This window comes from Lotus japonicus, chromosome 1, assembly GCF_012489685.1.
Source record: "Lotus japonicus ecotype B-129 chromosome 1, LjGifu_v1.2".
Taxonomy (NCBI): domain Eukaryota; kingdom Viridiplantae; phylum Streptophyta; class Magnoliopsida; order Fabales; family Fabaceae; genus Lotus; species Lotus japonicus.
In genome coordinates this window covers 103,669,493-103,695,147 of record NC_080041.1, presented here as the reverse complement: position 1 = coordinate 103,695,147, position 25,655 = coordinate 103,669,493, and the positions used below count along the sequence as shown (strand labels likewise).

At 39.3% G+C, this 25,655-nt stretch overlaps 2 protein-coding genes across 5 annotated transcripts; one reads left to right on the top strand and one right to left on the bottom strand.

Moving 5' to 3' along the window:
- Window positions 1-891: 891 nt before the first annotated feature.
- Window positions 892-16,838, top strand: LOC130728621 (protein LONGIFOLIA 1-like). Of its 3 annotated transcripts, none has more exons than XM_057580136.1 (6): window positions 892-1,092; window positions 1,455-1,636; window positions 13,528-13,580; window positions 13,663-15,384; window positions 15,467-15,620; window positions 15,835-16,838. In XM_057580136.1, exons 2-6 carry the CDS (start codon window positions 1,480-1,482, stop codon window positions 16,596-16,598), a joined length of 2,850 nt encoding a protein of 949 aa, XP_057436119.1. In that variant the 5' UTR covers window positions 892-1,092; window positions 1,455-1,479; the 3' UTR covers window positions 16,599-16,838. The 3 variants fall into 3 exon arrangements, with proteins under 3 accessions (XP_057436119.1, XP_057436120.1, XP_057436121.1); XM_057580137.1 differs by having other exon boundaries at window positions 1,407-1,636; XM_057580138.1 differs by having other exon boundaries at window positions 892-1,105.
- Window positions 16,839-18,656: 1,818 nt separating this feature from the next.
- Window positions 18,657-21,680, bottom strand: LOC130728620 (transcription initiation factor TFIID subunit 8-like). Of its 2 annotated transcripts, XR_009015719.1 has the most exons (3): window positions 21,442-21,680; window positions 19,745-21,219; window positions 18,657-19,095 (listed from the first exon to the last, which is right to left on the bottom strand). XR_009015719.1 is itself a non-coding variant. In XM_057580134.1 (2 exons), exon 2 carries the CDS (start codon window positions 21,031-21,033, stop codon window positions 19,888-19,890), a length of 1,146 nt encoding a protein of 381 aa, XP_057436117.1. In that variant the 5' UTR covers window positions 21,034-21,219; window positions 21,442-21,680; the 3' UTR covers window positions 19,633-19,887. The 2 variants fall into 2 exon arrangements, 1 of the variants encoding a protein (XP_057436117.1); XM_057580134.1 differs by lacking the exon at window positions 18,657-19,095 and having other exon boundaries at window positions 19,633-21,219.
- Window positions 21,681-25,655: the final 3,975 nt, after the last annotated feature.

Here is a 25,655-nt window from a genome sequence, read left to right as displayed (position 1 = left end):
CCTCCCCCTCTAATTTCTTTATTAAGTATTTATAGCATGTTCCCAGCTTTTACTTCTTAATTCGAATCCATTCTGAAATTCAGAAACTACTGAGAATTTAAAAGATATTCTTCCTAACTTCTACTTCATTATACTCCCTTCGGTCTTATTTATAAGTAAAAAAAAAAAATTCACATAGTTTAAGAAAGGTAGTTAAACTAGATAAAATGTATTAAATATGTCTTGAATCAAAATAAACTTCCAAAATTACCCTTTGTTATTAGTGTTGGAAAGTGAGAAAGAGAGAGAATAATTAATGAGACACATTTTACAAGTTAGAATTAATAAGGACATCATTGGAAAAAAATAATTAATATAGCTCAAACTTTCATTTGATTCTTATAAAAAGGACCAAGATTTTTCTTCTGTTTCATCCTTATAAATAAGACCAGAGGGAGTAATTAATTATAAAACCCTGAAAATATTACCAAGAACTTCTACGTCAGTGTAAATTCTAAAATTCAGAAACTACAAGCAACGACTTCTTTCTAACTACTAGCTACTCCGCCAAAATCAATTTTAAAACCCTGAAACTATACATTGGCAGAAGCTTCTACTTCATCAAAATTGATTCTAGAATTCAAGAAACTACTGACAGAAACTTCTATATCATCACAATAGACTCTGAAACTCAAAAACTAGTTGGAGGAATAATTGTAAATAGTTTTTCAAGCATGGAGTTAATTTTTAAGCATTATATTCTCTCTCTATGAGACAATCAGATTGACACCTCAAATTCCACTATCTTTTCCTATCTCTCTTACGTAATGTCAAATTAAAAGGTTGTCACTGCTTCTTATACTATTTATTAATCAAGTTGATTTTTCAACATTTGCCTCTGGTATATAAAATACTACCCCAGAATTATAATTCTCCTCTCTCACACAACACAACACACTCTGGCATCTGCAGCTGCATCTCCTTGAGATAACAAAAAGTAAAACTATTCCTTTGTTCTGTGGGCAAATCCAGACAGAGAGAGAAAACAAAACATCTCTTCTTGGGTCTCCCAAATTATTTTCCTCTTCAGTTTCTGCATTGTCAACATAGAAGGTGGATGCTAGTGGTAGCATTTTGGAATTGCTTTGTTTACAATTCTCTTTTGTTCCTTCTGTTTCTGCAGTAGATATATATTCATCTCTTTCTTCTCTTTTGATTCTGACCTATGACATTCTCTTGCATACACATGTAAAACAAACAAAAAAATCAACTTCAAATGAAATATGCATGACCATTTACTTTATCAAGTATATGCTATATTTCAATGCAACACTATTATTACCATTTCATTTTGAAATCTCTATAGTATTGGATCAAATTCCTATATAGCCATTGAATAGAAGATCTCTTTCTTCATTCTTCAATAGGGACATGGCTGTTAATTGCCTAACAAAAGCCCTGTTTGGACTCTGCAGAGTCGAAGCTTGAAGGGAAGTGAAAATGTCTGAAAAGGCTTTGAACTCCTTGAAGGATGAAAACCCAGATTTGCAGAAGCAAATTGGGTGCATTGCTGGATTTTTTCAGCTTTTTGACCGTCACCGTTTCCTCACAGGCCAAAGCACCAGCAGCAGCTACAATCAGCACACATCTATTTCAGGTATCATGTAATATAACATTTTTCGTATTAACTTATTTTTTCTCAAAATTAATTTTGTCAGGACTTAGAAACTATTCAATAAAGACTTATTTACCGAATTGATTTTGACTTTAGCATAATTTATAGAACATTTTCAAACATGCTAATATCCTTGCATTTGTCCAGCATTTTGAAAGTGATTTTAATAGTGTTAGTGCCACTATGTTATGTTTTATTTTCAATTTCTTCCATTCTTTTTTCTTTTTGTATAGATTTTCAGACAATCATGATTAATAGAGAAAAGATGATGTAGAGATGCATGTTAAAATGAAGAGAATGTTAGATTTACGTGCAAAAGCTCTTAGATAATTCTTATACATTGTGATGAATAAATTTTGATCATTTGTTGATTCAACAATGATATATACACACCTCATTTTCTAAACACTTCATTTCCACTCATTTTTATTTCTATCTCTCTCCTCTTATCATCTATCATATCTCAAACTTTCTCTCTCTTACTTTTTCTTTTCTTCCTATCTCTCTCATCCTCCACCTCTCTCCACCTCATTTTAGAGGTGTGAACATAACATTATTCTTTGTTGATTCAATGGGTTACTCTCCCTTATCTCAACACATGTGAGAAGTTTTGTGTACGCAACACTTTTTAATAAAAAAATTAAATTGCTTTTTCCTACAGCAATGAATTAATGACACAATCAATCTTCTTTTGAAGAACTAATATTGAAATAACTACCAGTGAAAACATTGAAGTTGAAAAATAGGTTATATAAAATGAATTTAGAAGATATAAATAATTTTATTTGGATGGTAAAGTAGAGTTATTTGTAAAGCAGAAATATATTTATTGAAAATTTTATATGTTTTCTAAGTTATATTCATCAAAATTAATTCGACAGAATTAAATTTTGTCTTATCCAAACATGATTTGTTGCTTATAAGTCAATTCTTCGGAAAATGGAAGTTCTACCCAATAAATGCTAGCAATATTTTTTAAAATGTAAACATATTTTTTTTTATAAAAATCAAATGTGTTGACTTTTTTAAAAAATTAGAAAGAAGAGGTGAGAAAGTGTTTAGAATAGGGTGCTCTTGAAGCATGAGATTTGGTGTTGTAGTTGCCGGTCTTGTCACTGTTCATGGTAATTGTGCATATTTTATACTGGTCATTTACAGCTTAATACGAGCACTTACGTTGAGAAAATCAGTCACTCACTTACCTTTCCTCTTGTAACCCAAAAATAAATTTAAAATATAGTCTCTCACCAAATTATTTTTGTCAATTGAAGTTATTTTAGAAGACCTTCTTTCATAATTTATATTTTTCAAAAACAAGGTAACATTTTTATAATTAAAATTAAAATAGGAAATTAATAAAGAAAATATTTCTAAAACTATAAACAAGTAAAAATAAAAATCATTTCTTCATTTTCATTTAGTTTTGTGGGATGGTCAGAGGGTGGTTAATGTTTTTTCTTGTAAATTTGAAAAAATGAATTTATCGTAAAGATTCATAATTTTCATATTCCAATCAAAGATGTAAATTTAGTATACTACTTTAGATATGATAAAAACATGTATCTGGAACTAAATTTTGGAGCTGACGAAGTGTTAGCATTTTTTTTTCTCTTGCTTTTGTCAAAAATATGTTCTGGAATCAGCATACAAAATTTCCATAGGGAATTTCCTGTTTAGTTTCTATAATCTATATTCTATAGAACCCTGCCTTCTCACATTTTGAAGACCACATACGCTCAAGATTAGTGGACTGGGCGGGACATAAAGAAGATTATGTCCCGCCCAAAATGAACAAATAACCATTGAAGATAGCCATGGCGGGAAAGGCGACACGACGAGCTTCATTGCCCTCCCTTAGATGATGGACCCACAAGCCAGCTGGAAGATTCCTTTGGATTTGTCTTATATGTACAGGGATTTGGGCCCTGATTGTCAGTCCCAAATATAGGAAAGGTCCATATCATGACCACCCCTTCTATAAAAGGGGAGGTCATCCACTTGTACGAGACCAACTTTTTCAGCATTAATGAGAATATTCCTTTTATGGTAGTTTTGCTATTTTAGTGCTCTGCTAGGGTTTACGTTTTGTCTTTCTCTTACGTAAGCTTGCCCTAGTACAGAACATTGGCGCCGTCTGTGGCTCTGACTTAGCTCTTCCGGTGACAGAAGGAGGAATTACGAGCCATGGAGACTCGTTCATGTGGCGTTGGTCGACACGATCATCGCCGGCGCGGTGGTGGTCGACACGGCGGTCGCGGCGGCGGACGGAACACCAACCGTCCCCTACTGGACGAGCAAGAGCAGGAAGCTTCCTCGGAGGGGGTACACTCAGTGGCGCCGTCGCCAGCGTCATTGGTGAATGCAGCTCCGGGAAGACCTTCAGATCTGATTGCTAAATCAGATCCAGGTGTGCGGCGGCGTTCAACGCCGCCTAACTACGTGAATTTGGAAGATCTTAAAACCACTGCTCCACGGAGAGCGCAAGAGGCAGTGACAGGTATCACGCCTGCGGCTTTGCAACAAATGTTAGATACCTTGCAGAAGGTGCAGTCCCAAAACGAGCAGTTGCAAGCCCAAGTTGAGTATCTTACTCAGCGGCAGGATTTTAAGCAAGAACAACGCCTGGAGGCGGAGGATGTAGTTGAATTTCAACCTTTTGTTCCAGCCATCACTAGGGTGGACATTCCAAAGCACCTGCAAACCATGGCATTAGACGCCTTTTCGGGCGAATCTGATCCTATGGAGCATCTTAGATACTTCAATAACAAAATGGTGATCGGCGGGGCGACGGATGCGGTAAAATGTCGATTATTACCTTCCACGTTCAAGGGCATGGCGATGCAGTGGTTCATTCGACAACCGCCCTTCTCCATTGATAATTTCACTGATCTGTCCACTAAGTTTCTGACTCAATTTTCCGCCAATAAAACCACAAAGGCAACAATGTTTGATCTTATCAGCATACATCAGCAACCAGGCGAGAAATTAAAAACCTACATGGCACGCTTCAGCAAGATGGCGGTGCAGTTGGAGGATGAAAATCCAGATGTCTGTTTGGCGTCATTCAAAAATGGCCTTCGGGCGGGAGATTTGAATAGAGACTTAACAAGGCGACCGGCGAAGGATATGATGGATCTTCGCGCTCGTGTTCAAGAGTTCATATTGATCGAGCAAGATGATCAGAAGAAACAAGAAAGAGAGGAAGGACGCAAGCAGTCTCAATCTGGCGGTGTTTCACAGGACAAATCCAAGGCGGGGAAGGAAACCAGGGTAGCGCAAACCCCCCGTGTACCAAGACCGGGACCATACCAAAACTCTAAACCTGGCTTTCAAAATACATGGCACAGAAATTCACAAGGTCCCACTGCTGCCACAGCTGGTCAGCCTGGTGCTTTGCCAACGCCAGTCCCACTTACTAAGTTGAATGCACCCTTAAGTACCATTTTAAGGGCGGTTGGGCAGACCAACGTTGTGCAGTACCCACCACCCCACGGCGGCCGCCAGCTAATGTGGACACCAATAGGTGGTGCGAGTACCACAAAGCGTTGGGGGATACGACAGATAATTGTTGGAATTTAAGGCGGGAAATTGATCGCTTGATTAAAGCTGGCCATTTGGCAAACTTTGTTAAAGACACAGCAGCGCCGGAGGTAGCTAAGATCACTCAAGGGGACAAAGGCAAAGGTAAAAAGATAGTTGAAGAGTTGGGCGATCCTGTTGGGGAATGTTCATCTATTGCAGGAGGATTTGGCGGGGGTGCAATTTCAAGTAAGGCTAGAAAACGCTACGTGGCGGCAGTACACTCAGTACAGGAGTCGAACGAAGGCGAGTGTTGGGTGAATCATTCCCCTATTATATTTACCCCTCAGGATTTCGCGCATGTAATTCCCCATGACAACGATCCAATTGTGGTAACAATTAGGGTTAACAATTATGTGACAAAGAAAGTATTCTTAGACCAGGGATCTTCGGCGGATATCATCTATGGAGACGCCTTTGATCGCCTGGGACTAAAGGAATCAGATTTGAAACCATACAGGGGAACTTTGGTGGGATTCACAGGGGACCGTGTTAGTGTGCGGGGATACGTCGAAATTCCGACTGCCTTTGGAGAAGGAGAGTTTGTCAAGAAATTTCAAGTAAAGTACTTAGTATTGGCATGTAGAGCCAATTACAATGTACTCTTGGGGCGAGACACCCTCAACAAGGTCTGCGCGGTCATCTCAACTGCTCATTTAACTGTTAAATATCCCGCCTGCAACGGGAAGGTCGGGATATTGCGTGTAGACCAGAATGCAGCAAGGGAATGCTATTTGAGAAGCGTGGCGCTCTATGTGCGAAAGGCCGCCAAGGAGAGCCATCGAATTACAGAAATCTTCCCACAAGAAGGATTTAGCTTGGACCCAAGAGATGATGCTGATGATTTTCGCCCACAACCTCTGGAAGAAACCAAGCAGGTGCAAGTCAAGGACAAGTTTCTAAAGATTGGCAGTGGTTTGACAACAGAACAAGAGGACAGACTAATCACCCTTCTGGGTGATAATCTAGATCTCTTCGCATGGACCATCAATGATGTACCAGGGATTGATCCCAAGGTGATCACTCACAAACTAGCCATACGACCAGGGGCGACCCCAGTCATCCAACCAAGGCGAAGAATGAGTGAAGAAAAGAACAAGGCTGTACAATTAGAGACTGAAAAGTTAATCAAGGCTCGCTTCATCCGTGAGGTACAGTACCCAACGTGGCTCGCCAATGTTGTGATGGTCAAAAAGGCCAATGGGAAATGGCGGATGTGTACGGACTACACAAGCTTGAACAAAGTGTGTCCCAAAGATTCGTACCCACTTCCCAATGTTGATAAGCTTGTGGATGGAGCTTCAGGGAATGAACTTTTAAGTCTCATGGACGCTTATTCGGGCTATAATCAGATTATGATGCATCCCTCGGATGAGGAAAGTACAGCATTTATGACCAATCAGGCGAACTATTGTTACAAGACAATGCCTTTTGGTTTGAAGAATGCAGGAGCTACGTACCAACGGCTTATGGACAAAATTTTTTCAAAACAAGTAGGCAGGAATATGGAGGTGTATGTGGACGACATGATCGTAAAGTCCGCCAGGGCTAGTGATCATGGGGGCGATCTCAAAGAAGCGTTTACTCAGTTAAGAACATATCAAATGAAGTTGAATCCTGAGAAGTGTTCTTTTGGGATCCAGGGAGGAAAGTTCTTGGGATTTATGTTAACATCAAGAGGAATAGAAGTGAACCCTGATAAGGGAAGGGCGATCTTGGAGATGAAAAGCCCAACAAGTGTAAAGGAGGTTCAGCGTTTGACAGGGCGAATGGCCGCCTTGTCACGTTTCTTGCCAATGGCGGGTGACAAAGCGGCCCCGTTCTTCACATGTTTAAAAAAGAATTCAAAGTTTCAGTGGACAGAGGAATGCGAACAAGCTTTTACCAAATTGAAAGAAACATTGGCCACATTACCAGTACTCTCCAAGCCAACACCAGGCGTTCCATTAGTGCTCTATTTAGCGGTTACTGACAAGGCGGTAAGTACGGTGTTGCTCCAAGAAGAAGGAAAAAAGCAGAAAGTTATATATTTCGTGAGCCATACTTTACAGGGGGCAGAATTGCGGTACCAAAAAATTGAAAAGGCGGCTTTGGCGATTTTGAAAACTGCAAGGCGCCTCAGACCTTACTTCCAAAGTTTCCAAGTCAAAGTTAAAACTGATGTTCCCTTAAGGCAAGTACTTCAGAAGCCTGATTTATCAGGGCGATTGGTTAGCTGGTCAGTTGAGCTATCAGAATATGACATACAATATGAGCCAAGGGGCCAAGTCACAGTCCAGAGTTTAATTGACTTCGTGGCGGAATTAACACCCACTGAAGGAGAGAAGACTCAAGGAGAATGGGTCCTGTCTGTGGATGGATCCTCTAATAACACTGGAAGTGGGGCGGGAATAACAATCGAAAGTCCAGATAAAATGATCATTGAACAGTCTCTCAAGTTCGAGTTCAAGGCGAGCAATAATCAATCTGAGTACGAGGCTCTGATTGCCGGCTTAAGGTTGGCCATTGAGCTGGGAGTCCAGAAGTTATTTATCAAAGGAGATTCGCAGTTAGTGGTTAAGCAAGTGAAAGGCGAGTACCAGGTGAAGGATCCGCAACTGTCCAAATATTTGGAAGTGGTGCGCAGATTGATGATGGAGGTCAAAGAAATCAAAATAGAACATGTCCCGAGGGGACAAAATGAGAGGGCTGATGTGTTGGCGAAGATGGCAAGCACAGGGAGATTGGGCAACTACCAAACAGTCATTCAAGAAACCCTGCCTCGCCCGAGCATTGATTTGGTAGAAATAAAGTTGAAAGCTGTAAAGTCAGTCAGTGAGGGCGAGCTACCTTGGATGGAATCGATTAAGACCTTCTTAGAGAATCCACCAAAGGAGGATGATTTGAACACGAGAACAAAACGCAGGGAAGCCAGTTTCTACACACTGGTGGATGGTGAGTTGTATCGGCGGGGAATCATGTCTCCTATGCTCAAATGTGTCGATACCAAGGACGCCCTCGGAATAATGGCGGAAGTCCACGAAGGTGTGTGTTCTAGTCATATCGGCGGGCGATCCTTGGCAATAAAAGTGATAAGAGCAGGATTCTATTGGCCAACCATGAAGAAGGATTGTTTGGAGTATGTGAAGAAATGTGAAAAATGTCAAGTCTTTTCTGATTTGCACAAGGCTCCACCAGAAGAATTAACAACCATGATGGCGCCTTGGCCGTTCGCCATGTGGGGGACTGATATCTTAGGACCATTCCCTGTAGCGAAGGCACAAATGAAGTACATCATCGTGGCGGTTGATTACTTCACTAAGTGGATAGAAGCCGAGGCGGTGGCGACTATCACAGCCGCCAAGGTCAGGAACTTCCTGTGGCGAAGGATTGTTTGTAGATTTGGGGTCCCCATGGCGTTAGTAATGGATAATGGAACCCAATTCACAAGTAGTGTTACCCAGGAATTTTGTGCAGAAATGGGAATCGAGATGCGATTTGCCTCTGTAGAACATCCACAAACCAACGGGCAGGCTGAGTCGGCTAACAAGGTTATCCTGAAAGGTTTAAAAAAGAAACTGGATGAAGCAAAAGGGCTTTGGGCGGAGGAACTACCAGGCGTTCTTTGGGCATACAACACCACGGAACAGTCAAGCACAAAGGAAACCCCGTATCGTCTAACTTATGGAACTGACGCCATGCTCCCAGTGGAAATTGAAAACCAAAGTTGGCGAGTGGCTCGGTTTAATGAAAATGACAACGGAGAAAACTTAATAGCAAATCTAATCATGCTGCCCGAGGAACAACGAGAGGCTCACATAAGAAATGAGGCGGGAAAAGTGAAGGTGGCAAGAAAGTTCTCAACGAAAGTAGTGCCAAGAAAAATGAGGGTAGGAGACTTAGTGCTCCGAAAAAATACAATACCCGATAAACACAACAAACTTTCACCCAACTGGGGCGGGCCTTACAGGATTATAGGCGATGTTGGAGGAGGAGCTTATAAGTTGGAACAACTAAGCGGTCAAAAGGTTCCACGAACATGGAACGCCTCTCATCTAAAGCAGTATTTTAGTTAATAGAAACAACAAATGTAAATGAAGTCGCACTCTTTTTCCCTTTCTTTGAAAAGGTTTTTAATGAGGCGACATTTGTAATGAAGGGACAATTGTTCCCATACGAAAGAAAATTAATGAAAAGATCATTTCAACAGAATCGCATATATATTTTTTTTTTATTACGAGTTCATGCAATGCAAATCGTATCAAGGTATGCAATACAGCGAGTAAACCTTTCGGAATAAGAGAGTATCGCCTTCAAAAGTTAAAAGCCTTGGCAATTCTAGTGGCCACTAGAAACCAAGCCTCGTCGAAAAATCGGCTAAGGTATGTAAACCAAAGTAACAACGAAATTTGGAAACAACTAAAACAACGAATGAACTTAAGATGATATCCATTTAAAGTAGAGAAAAGGGGGCGACGCCCATACATGATTGGGAATGAAAATAAAAGACAGGGCAATGCCCAAAGAAAAATTTCAACTTCATAAAATAAAAACAAATTCAAGCCAGGTTCTCGTTGTTGGCGTTGTTGCCCTGGCTTGTCCCAGCTTGAGGATCTTCCTTCTCTTGATCCTCATTCCTGTGCTGCTCATTCCCATCCTCGCCATCTTCTTCAGGCTCACTCTCATCATCGAATTGGGGAAGGAGGTCGAGGCTAATGTCATCATCACCAACTACTTGACCATCCTTGATCTCCTTCAGCCACCCAATGCGGGAAAGATCAAAGCCCGGCTCAACCACACTGATCTGCTCTTTGGCCGCCAGAAAGCCTTGAGCATATTGGAGAGAAGCACGCCCTATGATGGAAGCATTCAGGCGATCATATTTCTTTTCCAACTTCTGATATTTGGCTTGAATGGCAGTGTGCTTGTCATTTATGGCTTCTTTAAGAGACTTGGTCTTTTGAAGAAGCAGGTCCGAAGCAGCCAAGTCTTCAGTTAACTTAGCACACTTCTCCTCAGCAGATTTCAGCTTTTTGTTGGCAGTCTCAGCATCAGTTTTAGCCCGCTCATAGGCTGTCTTGTAATCAGCTGCCTTCTTCTCAAAACGGTTCTTGGCTGAGATCAACTCCTTCACGCACTGAGCCATTCCCGCCACAGTACTGGCGGCAGAAAGCGCGTGATGGATCGCCATGGAAGCAATGTTGGGGGGGCCTTGACCGGAAATGTCCTTATGAATCCGGTTGTCAAAAGTACGGGTCATGAATTCCAGCCCATTGAAGTGAGGATCCGACAAGTTCAGCAAGGGGGGAGGAGCCTCGCCACCAATGGCTGAACTAGGGCCAGCTTGGTTAAATGGAGTTGGTGGGCGGTTGGTCAGCGCACTTGAATCTTGTTGAGGGGGCGGGACATTGTCATGTCCCTTCTTTTTCTCAGCTGGATGACTTTTTGGATCGAGAGTCGATTGGTGGAGAGGCTTACCACCAGCAGCACCTGAAGTTTTTTGACGTTTAGGGTCCCTGACGTTGTCAGAACCCGAAGTACCTTCATTCTTCTTCTTCTGCTCAGTTTCGGCGGCCCTCTTTTTCGCCGCCGCAGCAGACTGGGCGAGGTATTCCTTCATCTTGATTGGGTTCGCGTCAACCTTGCCTTTTCCCATCGTAGCTGTATGGAAAACAACAATTAGACGAGATACATGAACAAAAAGAAAAAGAAGTTACGTACAAAGATTATAAACTTACTAAAAAATTGATTTAAAGTGCCGGATTTCGACGCCTCAATCAAGTCGTGACCAGAAATTACTGGTAGTGTGCGGAGGTAATCGGCGACGCCTTGTTCAGATTCATCTAAGGCGTCGTATGAAACGGATATTTTTCGGCGAGGGTTCTTTGTCCAGTAAAAAGGGAAGAGAGGGTTATTGTCGGAATCTCGGAACAAGTTCTTTATTTCGGGCGACTCCATAACTTTAAAGTATTTCTTCTGCCATACTTTGTAATGGCTTTTAAGGGCGGTGAATCGACTCATGTTCTTACGGGCTAATAGTGGAACCCATTTCACAGAAGTAGGTTTAGTGGTGACTGATTTATAGAAAAGGAAGAACAAAGGATAGGTTGGAGTGAAACTCAAGTGTTCACAAAGAATTTCAAAGCAGCGGAGAAAACCCCAGGCGTTGGGCTGGAGTTGGCAAGGCGCCACATTCAGAAAAGAAAGAACGTGACATATAAACGGCGAGAAAGGAAGTTTGATGTTCAAGTCTAAGAAGAAATAGCCATAAACAAAGAAAAAATCGGGCGATTCATCGGCTGATTCTTTACGCAACAGAACACAGTCATCTTCGCCACATGGGAGGACATTCAACAGATGATCTTCATTATTCGAGGTGGCGGGATTTATCTTCGTGAACCCTTGAGCAGATATTCGAAGCGAACTAATGCTCCCAACGCTGCTCCAGATAGAATGCAACAGACATTTATCTTCAACTAAATGCACGTCAGAGCGCCATTCAGGTGAAGACAAATCTCCATTAGAGGAGAGAATTGAGTCTACAGAGCCGGCGGGACCGGAATCATCATGGGTAGAAGGCGAGGAGTGAATTTCAATTATAGAGGGGGCGACAACTTCCTCCTCCGTGTAGGGTGAAGAAAGTTCTAGGGAAGAAAAGCTAGCGTTTGGTAAAGACATGCGAGGCAGTTTCATAAAAAGAAGAAGAAAGAAGATGAACAAACTAAAAGTAAAAAGAAGATGAACAGAGTCAAAAGAAGAAAGAAGATGAACAGAGTCAGAGAAAAAAGAAGTAAACGAAGAATCTCAAGAAAGAGAAAAACTAACCAGGGGAAGAACTGTGGATTTGAGAAAGGAGAATGTCGGCGATAGGAGAGCACCGCGCAATGACGACGGCCGGAGGAAGAAAAGGTTCACCGGAGTTCAAAAAAGAGAATGAAAGCTGCGGTGAAAAGGTTTTCAGAACAAAAGTTTTAAGAAAGTGAAAAATGAAAAGTAAAAAGGGGTTTTTATAGAGAGAAAGGAGGAGAGAGAATGAGTGGGGGAAGATCGTGGGATTGTGGGATTTGAAATTCGAAAAGGTAGGAAGCGAAAAGACATTACTTCTCGAGACGCACAACTGAAAATTGCATTCATAACAAATGATGACGAAATCCCGGAAAACAAGGATACGTGCGTCAGTTGAAAAGACGTGATCGACGGTTATGATTAATGGCGACATATCTTTGAAACGGCAACAAAGGTGGCGAAGCGTGAAAATGACGATGTAACAACGAAAGTAAAATGGCGATGAATGAATAAACAATAGAGGCGAACTACTGGGTAACATGATGAAGACATTTCGACTCAATTACTCGAGTCTCATGTCTTGGGGGCATGTGGACTGGGCGGGACATAAAGAAGATTATGTCCCGCCCAAAATGAACAAATAACCATTGAAGATAGCCATGGCGGGAAAGGCGACACGACGAGCTTCATTGCCCTCCCTTAGATGATGGACCCACAAGCCAGCTGGAAGATTCCTTTGGATTTGTCTTATATGTACAGGGATTTGGGCCCTGATTGTCAGGCCCAAATATAGGAAAGGTCCATATCATGACCACCCCCTCTATAAAAGGGGAGGTCATCCACTTGTACGAGACCAACTTTTTCAGCATTAATGAGAATATTCCTTTTATGGTAGTTTTGCTATTTTAGTGCTCTGCTAGGGTTTACGTTTTGTCTTTCTCTTACGTAAGCTTGCCCTAGTACAGAACAATTAGAATCAAGGAAAATTGTATGACATTTTCAAATAATGTTTTTTTTTCCGAAATTTTTCAAATAATGTTGACATAATTTCTCTTTCAATCATATACAGCGGTACATACTTAATTCTCCTTAAATATATATATGAAAAAGAAAAAAAAAAATTGGGAGCACTAACTCCTCCAGAATGTATATTCTCAGTTTAAACAGTATTGCATCACCACCCGGAGGTTTTTTGCCATCAAACCAAAAAAAAATCTCCCATTGTGATCTATACAAGTATCTATTTGTCTATCTATAGCCAAGAATTATTTCATTTTCCTAATTTAATGCATGATAGATACATGAAATTGCTTTAAATTCTCCCAAGTTGCACAGTTGCACATTATTGATTATTCTGCCAAGAAAAAAGAAAATTGAACATTCTATGTTTAGGATTTTCCATAGATATTTTTGTGTACCTGAACATGCTAACAGATATTTTAATAGAAACTCAAAGTTTGAGAATTAAAGTTTGAGAAAATACATCATATTAACTCCAAGTTCTAACTCAACTTTCTTTCCCTTCTCAGTTGAAAGCAATAATGACATCAAAGAGCTCAATAACAAAATTCAGAAAACAAAGGTAAGATCACAGTACTCTAGTTTCACTCTCTGTAGAGTAGAACTTTAACAAAACCAGTTAAGAATTTAGAGTGTCAATGCAGGCAAAGAATCAGAAGAATGCAAGAGAGAAGCAGCAATTCTCCACAGAATCATCAGCTGCTTCTATGTCTTCATCATCTTGTTCCTCTAGCATGTCATCCATTGAGTTCAACAGAACAATTCAGACAGAATCACCACCAAAAAGTCAAATTAGAGTTGCAATAAACCCACCTTCAGAAATAACAATGAAGCAGCATGATACACCTAGCCAGAAATCCCTTGAGTTCTGTGACATTGTCAAAGACTCCATGTATAGAGAAGCACAAGGGTTGTCATTGAAAACTGCAACAAAAGAGAAAAAGAAAGGTCAGACTCATACATTGAAGCACATAGATTCTCCGCGGCCTTTGCAGCCTCACAAGTCTATCAATGGAGGAGTTACAGCGGCAAATGAACCATTCCATGTTCTTTCTAAGTCCAAGAAATCACCTTGGGACTTGCCGAGGCTCTCTTATGATGGGAGGGATACACAAGATAAATTCAAATCAGCCACAAAGCATAAGGAACTTCCAAGGCTTTCCTTGGATAGCAGACAAGGATCCACAAGAGGTTTCAATGAAGGAAACAAGGCTCACAACCTGTTGAAGGATCCACAAAAAGTGTATGGAATTGGAAGGAACTACAACACAGTGCTTAACAATCTGCAAGAACCAGAAACTTCTAAAAGATCATCTTGTGTTGTAGCGAAGTTGATGGGACTAGAAGCCCTCCCTCAAAAGACACAAACATGTGGATCTAGTGATGATACAATCACAAATGTGACACCATATTCGCGATTCGCGCTAGAACCAAGTCCTTGGAGGAAACCTGATTCAAGGCGAAGTTTACAATCACAAGATTCCAAAGGAAGTGAATCTGATATAAAAGCCTCAAAATCCTCATTATCTGTTTATGGGGAAATTGAGAAAAGGGTGTCAGAACTTGAGTTCAAAAGGTCTGGTAAGGATCTCAGAGCCCTTAAACAGATTCTTGATGCAATGCAGAGATATAAAGATACATCAGATATTGCAAGAGATCAAGCTTTAAACTCACCATCTAACAATCAGAACAATACCAGTATCAGTGAAAACTCCAATGTAAGAAGCCCAAGAATACCACAAAAGGACCCAGCATCTGTCACAGTTGAGAAATCAAATTCTAGTAAAATGCCAATTGTCATCATGAAACCAGCAAGAGTTACTAGAAAAGCCAACAACTCTTCTCCCCCTAGTACTCCCAGGAATGGAAGATTGGTTGATAAGCAAACAGCTAAAGGTATTAGTTCAACAACAAAAAATACCAAGGACAAGAACAATAACTTAAGAAATTCAAAATTGATGCAATCCTCCAAAGTTTCTCAGGACGGCAATGGAGAGAGCACCGCAAACTCAGGTAATATGACAGTGACTGGGAGCCCAAGACTACAAAAAAAGTTTGGTTTGGAAAGGCGTTCACCACCAGCAAGTCCATCATCAGATTCCAGCATTAACAGAAGAAAACATAATAGACAACCTGTGGAATTGTCTTCCCCAAGGCAAAATATCTCTACTTTGCCCGAAAGAAATGAACGTTTCGGTGATATCAGCTATCACTGGAAAGGTGTTATGCATCATGTCAATGTCATTTCTCCAGATTTTGACAGAAAAAGAAGCTTGGCAACTCATAGTGACATAGAAATCATACACATTGATCAATCAGGAAATATCAATAGCACATCCATCCAGCTGAGTGGCCTGAATCAAAGTGTAAGCATTTATTCCTCTTATAGTTATATTTTCATCATTTTTCATCTAACATCAATTGGTTAAACATTGTTTTGTTGATCAGAATGTATTTGAAGAGTTGAAGAAGGAATGCTCCAAGGCTGAGACATTAGTTAATCCAGAACAACCAAGTCCTGTATCTGTTCTTGATGCTGCATTTTATAGGGAAGACCCACCATCTCCAGTGAGAAAGAAATCAGACATCTCAAACAATTTAGGTAAGCAACATAGATTCAGTGCATGTTTGGAAACTCTTCTATATTGAAACTGAAGTTAAAATCAATTCTGGGGAGCAACTTCTGATACAAACATGCCATCAATCATGCATAATTTCAATTTATCAAGATATTATACAAATTAGTGGCATTACAAAAATCATTCAGTAAAGGATCCTGATTTAAATTTTGAGTTTCTTCAACTCTTTTGCTATAGGTGAAACTCTAAGCACTGATGATGATAGTGTGGAGAACTCAGTGGATCTTCATTCTTTAAGCAATGGATCTAGTGATAGAGACTTGAACACCCAGAATTTGGTTGAAATACTCAAAGAAATTGACTGGATTGATGAGAAATTTTTCAATTTCAGTAACACCAAGGATCCTGACCATAAGTACATATCAGAAATACTGTTAGCATCAGGTTTACTCAGTGGTCACAGATCTAGCCAGATACTTAATTCACGAGGTCAATTAATTAACCCAAAGTTATTCTTCGCACTTGAAGAAATAAAGAGAAGCAAGGGGGATTTCAGCATTGAAGGCAGTGCCAAGAAAATTTCCAGGATTATCAGTCCTGAGCAAATGCAAAGAAAACTCATATTTGATGTTGTTAATGACATTTTAGTTCAAAAACTGATATTGGAGAATTCTTCCACTTTGTGGTGCCTGCCAAATGAGCTAGAAGGAAGAAAGCTAAAAGGGCAAAAGCTTTTTTATGAGCTATGTACAGAAATTGATCAGTTACAACCTCAAAATAGGAATGTCAGGGTAGCTTCTGACGATGAGAATTTATCAAGTGTCTTGTGTGGAGATTTGAAGCATCATCACCCAATTTGGACTAACTGCTGCAGTGAGATACCAAATGTTGTGTTGGATATCGAACGGTTGATCTTTAAAGATTTGATCACTGAAGCTGTGAAGGGTGAAGTAGCAAACCTGTGTGGTAGACATTGCAGGCAATTGTTGTTTCCCAAGTAGGATTTTTGGCTATGCGTTTGAGCAAAGAAAAAATCATTTTTCACCTTTTAATTCAGTTATACATATAGTTTGAAATGGGTAATAAGTTTCATAGCTGAGAGTTTCATCTTTGTTTTGTATAAATTTTTGCACATTTTATGTGTACCCTTACTGTCTTTCTTCATGTATTTATTGTCTATGTTCATAAATACATGCAGAAATACACTATTATACTAACATATTATATTCTCAATTTGGGTATAGCATAGTGTCACCAAACCCTCCCTCCTTTTCCAACTTCCTCTTTTTTGGACTTTCACGTCAACCCAGCTCCACTTTAGTATTACTATCTCAATACCCAAAGAGATTGAGGTGGTTAAATAATGAAAAAGGAATGTGTGAAAAAAAGTTCCCTTGAACTAAAACAACTTAAGCTGTAGGAGGACCAAAAGGGTTTGGTTTGTTGCTTGGGGTTATAGTTATTTTCCTGTTCTTCAAGATTGTACTTACAAAATTCCTCAGCTGTTATACTTAGGAAAGGTCGACACTTGAATTACACCCAAATTCAGAGAAGGACGAGAAGATAGATAAATGAAAGTTAGGATGTGTGATGTGATAGAAAAAGAAGAGAGATAAGAAAAGAATGTGAATGAAAATGAATTATAAGAGTAAGTATAGTGTAAATGAAGCAAAACATGTTTGTTTAGTATATGTTTGGGAAGTCAAATAGTATTCCGTTGTATTACTTTTTTATTAAATCAAAATAATATATGTAATATCTATCGCCGGAAAACTCAGAACTCCTTTACAAATGACACAAAAAAGGAGGCAAATTCCACCAAAAAGAGGGCTACAAGTTTACAACACCACCAACAAACAAAAATGGAAAAATAAGTTCAACGCTAACACGTGAATCAAGCCTTCCCCCTCATTTTTATTTTTATTAAAAGTCGTTTCACTTTTACCCTAACGTTAATAGAAACATAATTTTAGCGGGGAGAATAAATTAAGTGCAACTTGAAATTGATTTCAGGATTGATCAAGATTTTGGTCATTAAGAGTGAGTGCTGGTTTTGGTCCCACGTTAGAGAAAAGTTGAGAAAATGTTCATACGATTAGAGAAATAAAACCACTTTAGTCATCGTCAAGCAGAAGCTTCGATCACTTTGCTATTTTCTCATAAAACTAATGTGACACTCTCATGTGTTTAGTTTTAAAAGACGTGACATTTTAGGGTTTTTAACATTTCTACGCCATAGTAGTTAACATAATCCCCAAATTTTCAATCTATTCCAACTCCTCCCCAATTATCTTAATCTAATTTTAACCCTTATTAACAAAAACCAAATTGAAAGGCCTAATATCATAATTCACAAAAAGGAAGAACATTATATGAAGAATTTGATTCCTCTATAATCTGCCGCTACTAATTTTCCCACTCACTCCTTTCCCTCAAAATCACTTTTATCCTTCCCTGAATTTCAAGTTTTTTTCAGAAACCCTTCTTCTTCTTCATTCCTTCCTTCCATAAACTCTAGTTTCCACTGCGCTCAACAAGAAGCAATTTGAAGCCAGCATCTAGTTGTCCATGTACGACGAAACTCTAGTTTCCATTGCGCTCAACAAGAAGCAATTTCACACCATTAGTGAATGATTATTTGGGTTTGTGTTCATTTGTGGAGTCTAAATCTAAGTTATCATGAATTGTGCCTGGGCTTCTAGGATTCACTTTGTGAAAGAAAGAAAAAAATTGTCAACAAGATGATATTCCTTCCTTGTCGCATATATGCATAGACAATTATATTGGGTTGAAGTTTTAATTTATGGACAGAGCTTAATCTTCCCGGCAATTGATGTTACCTTAATATACAACTATATTTGCCGTAAATGCACTAAATAACACAAAATCGAAGAAAAATAAATGAGAATTTTTTTTATGTAATTTCAACATATGAAAATAGAAGGTCGTCAAGAAAGATAGAGAAGTTTTAAAATACTGCTGAAACACTAGGATTGTGCATGAATAGACCATGTGATCCTTACTCATTATAGTAGATTAAAAGATACAGCTTATATAAATTGGTAAGAGGAATCTTGCTGGGCAATCATGTTGACAATTTTAGTTATCTGAACAAACATTCAAAAATTAATCCAATCCAGAAATTATTCCTTAATCTAGGACTTGGTTGAAGCATGAATATGCCTTCTGACAGAATGAATACAATCTGTAATACTGGAAAACAAAAATTTACAAGTTGTTGCAAGTTCAAGGCACATCTCAACTGAAAACAGTAGAACACACAACCGTAACAATAACCAAGCCTTGTCAAGCGAAATTTGAGGAAAACATTAGGAGTCAAGGAGGTAGAAACATAAAACACAAACATCATTGGAATCTATCCAATGAATCCACTTTGAAAAAATATCAGATCTTCCATTCGACTCATATTTTATCGATCTTCTCCTCAACAGACCAAAGCAAGCCTCTTAGGCAACTATAGAGTAGAGCAGACAACAGCTATAGATTGAACATAGAAAACAATGTTAAAATGACTTCAAAACATCAAAAATGAAGAAAAAATGGGAGTGCAAACCCCATGATTTCTTTGATCAATAAATATGTGGCCATTCCAAAAAAAAAAAGACAGATACGCCCTTACTTCAGAAAGGCTTACTTTAGAGGAACCTTATGCTAAATGAGTGATGATAATGAGAAAGAAATATTGGGAAATACACAATGCAGGCTAAAACAAATAATTCCCCTGTAGTAATTGAGCATGACATTTAGAAACTACTTGATCATACATGAACATTCTACAACGAAAATGTGCAGAGGATTATTATAACAAAATTAGTATGACCTGCTCTCAGTTGCCTCAGTTAATATGATGAGATTCGAAATAATGGGAGTTATTTAGTGTTATTGGCCATTTGGCATGATGTTCAAGTATTTATTTTTTAAACCGGAATAGTTTAACTAGAAAGTACAGTGTAGAAGTAGCATTGATGATTAATATAAATGGGTTTAGCACATTTATTCAGTGCAACTGCCACAAGTCAGAAGTAGATATGCTTTAATCAGAGCATAATAAGACCATCTGGAGTGCCAACAAACTTCAATAAAAAGAATCATAAATTAATCTACCAAGCAATTGACATACACATACCTGAAAGATTGTAAAAGTAGGAACATGTCTTAGCAAAATAGAAAATCCATCCTATAATGCCCATAAGCAGACAGTTTGCTAGATTTCAACGTCTCAGAACTAGTTATCCTGACATTCTCCTGATCAAGTATACAGAATCTAATTTACAACTGAACAAGCTGATCTGGGTTTTCCAGAGATTCCCTCAGAATTTTCTCAGCCCTTCTTTTCCTATCATCCTTCTCATCTTCCATCGCAAACCACGGCAAAGTCTTTTTATGCTCCTCTTTTTGTGGAATCAAGCCAACCGACCTTCCTAAGAATTTATTTTTAATCCCAACCTTAAAACGCACAGTAGGCTTCTCATTCACAGGAAAATGTGTTTGATCTTCCTTGGAATCACAGCATGTGCTTTTCATGGCCTCAATCGCAGGAGCAAAGGTCTCCAATACTGAAACTGAGTCATTTTTAACGAAATTTTCCACCACAGGATTATCAGAAGCTACAACACCATTGAAGAGCTTAGTTGGAGGGGCAACAGAAGCAACTTCCTTCTCCTCAAATTTCAAAGGTGCAGCAAAGAATGGGTTGCTTTCTGTTGCTACTCTTTTCGCCTTAGCATCTGCAGGGTCAGTCACGGTGGACTTTTCAAACATATTTGAGACCATCTGCTGCTGCAACAGAGGTCTCTCCCCATTGCCATTCTCTCTTTCTTGATCAAATTTAGAAGCACAAGGCTCTGTCCCTCTTCCATTCCCTAACGGTGACTCTGAATAAGTTTGTGGAACAGGGAATGCGGGCAACCATGCTGGAATATGCTCCCCGGGTGGCTCTTCTCCTTTTAGCAAAAAACTTGGAGGCAGCACCCGTTCTTTCACAACTGGAAATCGAGGTATTGGGTGCGCAAACGTAATGGGTTCACCCTCATTAACAAATTGATAAATTTCCCGAACAACACCTGAACTTTCAAGGCAATGATCAACATCCGAAGCACCGCCAAACCCATGTGCTGATCCCATATCTTCTAACCCTTGAATGACGTCAAAAACATTGCATTCAGATCTACCAGCAAGATTAGCAAAGGAATGTGCGGACTTCCCAACATTCAAAATAAATCGAGCAGTAATGTCAGATAATGCATCAAGAGCTGACTGCTGAAAGGCCGGAAAACCCTCACTTTCGCATATTTGTGCTACTGCAATCTTTGCAACCGCTTGAGCAAAGTCATCACCACCACCCACTGTCCTCCTCCTCCATGTGGCAGCAGGCTGTTCAAGTTGTCTTCCAGTCTTCCCACCGCCATTGCTCATATTCAGCACTTCATATCACTCGAAAACCCGACAAATCATTCCCCAAATCACTACAATTCTTCATTCCCAAAACCCCACCAAGAATAAAACCCCACCAACACCACTTCAGAGATAAATCGCAATCAAAAAAACCCAAACTTTAGATTGCTCCACCAAGAACCTCACCTCACCTCACCAACGTCACTTCTGCGAAAAATCGAAATAAAAAACCAAACTTTAGATTACCCAGAATCGAATTCAATGCAAAGATCACAACTTTTAAGGTTTCCCACAAGTATATCAACTAATAAAGCAAAAACCCTAACCAATCCCGATTTGAATTGCAAAGAGAAAGCCAATTAGGGTGAAAATTTCAAAAACCCAAATCGAAAAAAAACTAAAAAATCGAAAAGAAACTAAAAAACTTACCAATGACTGCAAAGTCTTGATTAGATCTAAGGGCATGGGGTGAGAGTGCGTGGGCTTGCAATTTCGGAGACAGTAAGAGTGTATAGAAGAAGAAATTGGGAAATTTAGGGTTTATGTTAAACCCTTGAAAAGCCTTGGATTGAAGATGCAATTGGAAGCAGAGAGGGAGAAGTTGAATTTGCGAAGGAGGATTAGGCTCAGTCACGGTCACGGACACGATGCGATTTTGAGATTTGAACCCTCTTAATATATTGAATTTATTTGGGGGAAATTGAGGAACAATGTTGAATATTGAACTACTAACGTCGTCGTTTTGGACTGGTCAGTGGGTCAAACCCAAAAGTGCCATGGTAAACCCAAACAAATTAAATGGATTTAATGGGAAAATGATTGGTAGAGAGAGACTTACTCACTTAATGTAATTTTAGAGTCTCAATGTGATTAGTCTTATGGCGATCAGCGGTGTGAATACTTTGATACAACAACAAAAGTGTGTTGTCAGTGCAAAATCTAATTTCCTCCTTGACTCGTTGACACGAGTTTGCTCGAGTCAAGGAAATTTCGAGTTTACCTGCGAGCTAACTCATTTTTGGCACCGAGAAACGTAGACTCGTACGAGTTTAAGAGTTAACTCGCGAGTTTGACAACACTGGTAGAACGTAAATGACTTGTATTATGTGGCATCAAATGATTATATGTTAGTGTAAATAGGTTTTACACCGTTAGTCGTGAAAATTATACTCAATTTGAAAAACAATAATGTTTTGTGCACATATCTTTTCCACCTCCACCTCACTTGAATAAGAAGAGAAATGAGAGTAATGGGTGATATGATGTGTGATGTGACAGGAAATGTAGAGAGAGATAGAAAGAAAAATGTGTGGAAATGAGATGGAAGAGAAAGTGAGGTGTATATAAATCATTACTCTTTGAAAAATATTATTGTGTATCCCTTGTAACATTAAGATTTTTTACTTACTTCTCTCGTTGTTATTTATTGTGTTTTTAGGTCTCTCTATTCTTAAATTAGCATTTGAAAACTCTACTTCAATGATTGTTGTACGGGTAAGGGAAATCTAAACTTGAGTATAGGACATAGGAAAGTGGTGGTAGGGTTTCTTCTCCATCAAAGAGTCTATTCTTCTCGTATCCAGTGATCAGGTGGGCACCAGAGGTAAGTACCTGTAAGACTCTTCGGCAATCAAGCCAACAAGTCTGAAGAGAAATAAGGATTATGGTTGAGAAGATAATGGGTGACTAAGGAGTGTCCTCTTAACATGTATATAAATGAGCTAAAAAGCTTCCCAAGGATGTGTCTGAGATAATGTTGGTCGAGTTTCTACTGCCATAGTTTTTACCTTAGATATTAATGTCTTGTTTGAGGTCCCACGGAATAAAAAGAGGCATATCTTACCATAATTTTATCGTTGGTGGGAGTTAACGAATGTTGTGGCTTTTAGGCTATGAGGATTGATTTAGTATGACTTCCTATAGGTGGTCTAGTGATGAATCATGGGATACGAAAGGTTGTCTTTTCCCTCACTCGGGAAGTGAAAGATCATTTTCCCGCCAGTTCAATATCTTTAAATTCGGAGATTGGGCTCCATTTCGTGTTCTACAATTGCCATATTCTTTAAGTGTTCTTCTTTGGAAGTCGCTGTCAATCTCAGTTTTAGGACGCACAAGTCATTTCTCCTTTGAGATATTTGTAACGCCCCAATTTCTCAACTGAGGAGTCACATTAGTTACCTAACGAAATCTAAGGACTATTTCGTAATCCTAAGAAAACACAATATATTTTTTTCCTTTTCGAAACACTGAACATAATTGAATACATAACATAGACTTTATTCAACAACCCGTTCCCGACATATAATAATAGTGTCATACAATATCGTAAGCAGGTTTCCAAAATAAGTACGCTCACTGGAACAGTGGCGGAGATAAAGTTTAAACAACAGAGTTTTCAGATGGGGAAAGAAACTCGGACATAGTCCACCAAAAGGAAGAAGCAACTGCTTCATCCACCTTTACACGACCGCCCACGGTCACGGTCTCCAACTCGAACGGCTAAGCTTCAGCGGAAGGCTCTCCATCGCCTAATGGCGTTAAGCGCCCAAACAACAAGTAGCAAATAGAAAGGGTTAACTCCATGCTATTACCATGTATGAAAGAGAAAATCATGCTATTCAAATTTAATTACCTATCATGGTAAATAAACTAGCAACATAACTAAACTCATATATCAACAACTTAACATATAACATCAAATCAGATATCAAAAACTTCAACAGTATATTATCAATTCAGATATCAATAAACCAATAACTAAAATCCAACAACATAGGGTCAGGTGTTAGTTTCCTATAATGCAACTATATGCTACTACCAAAATGGATCGATCAGCAACGTCTCTCAAGACGGGACGATCACGTGGGACAATCACCACCACACCGCCACTTAACGCCACTACGGACGGGACAATCACGTGGGACAATCACCACCACACCGCCACTTTATAACGCCTTAAAAGACGGGACAATCACGTGGGACAATCACCACTACATTGCCACTTCAAGACCAAGCCCTATATGCCAAGTCAGACAACAACAAAGCTCAACCAAGGACCAATCCAAAGTAACCACATGTTCCATCCTCTAGGAAGCAGTAATGACAAAAACCAGTAAACGGCCGAAGCCTCTCAGAAAACGGAGACACACGTCTCAATAAGTTTACTCGGCTGAAGCCTTCAGAAAACATTTGGCACAAGCCTCAGAAACAGTCAATATAAGCAAGCATACAACATTGCAAGCATAAAAATCATGATCCAATGTCAATCAATATAAATATCTTCATCTCAAACGCAGGCAGTGCGATAAAAGCAGGCAGGACTCAAAGACGCGCTAAAACTGAGTTACCCTTACCTTCGTGAGTAGAAGTTGGGCATGGAAGTTGTGAACCTAGAACAAGGAAACGCAATCATCAACACAAGCCCTACTAGAAGTAACACTATCTAATAACGCTAATCGAAACCGGAAAGAAAGCTTTTAAAGCTTCAGAGTTCCTCGTTAGGCATGAATTGACAACAGAACTTCGTTCGCTAAAACGAGCATAACTCGAGCTACAGAACTCGGAATGACACGAAACCAGCGCCAAAATTTCGACAATCGAAAGAGCTACACAATGGCTCAGGTCATAGAGACCCAAAAATTATTTTTGGACACGGTACCCTAAGCAATAGGTTTCGGCCACTATGTAAAATAAGGTTTCCGAACTTTTTCTTCGATCTAAATCGATCCCTAGGTATTCTTAGGTGATATCTAGGCCAGGGAAACTCTCAGAAAAATTATCGAATCGAAAACTGTCGCAGGGGTATTTTGGTCAATGTTTTTAGCTCAGAAACTCAAAATCAGAATTTCGAAAAACAAATTAGATGAGGTTGATACCAACGACGATTATGACGACTAATCTTACTAACGCTAAACTCAGTCGAGGGTTTTAAGCCCAAAGGTTGGAACTTTAGCCAAAAATGAGTATTATGAGCAGAATTGAAACTCGGCGGCATTTCGGCGAGAATCGGCGAAATGTAATCCGCTAAACATGCTCAGGGGCACGTAGGGAATAAGTTTAGATAAAAAGATGAAGTTATCTAGATAGTTTTGCAAAAACCTCAAAACTAAGAGCACAAAAAGACATAGAGAAAAGCTATGGAAAAGACGATCAGAGGTAAGGATTAGCGACTATACCTCGATACCTTCAAGCAGCAACTGTTGAATCAACGATCAAGCAAGAAATGAAGAAAATCTCTTCTCCTCCTTCTCCTCTAGTGGCCGCGGGTTTGGGTGGGTGTGTTGGGTGAGATTTTGTTTCAAGCTTCAACATATATATAGGGAATGAAATGGAAGATATTTATCAAAGATCGGATAAGGATGAATAGATATTTATCAAAGATTGGATAAAGATGAATAGATATTTACCAAAGATTGGATAAAGATGGATAGATATTTATCAAAGATTGGATAAAGATGAATAGATATTTTGTAAACCGGTACAGATTAGTTTAGATATCGGAGGATTTAACTCATAAAGTTAAGATAAAAATATAAGAGCGATCCCGATTTCTTCCTACTGATTCCAACGTATTTTAGACACGATATTCACCCCGCTGAATCTTCTAATTCTTCAAAGAAATAACAGTATGATTTTTGGTTTTC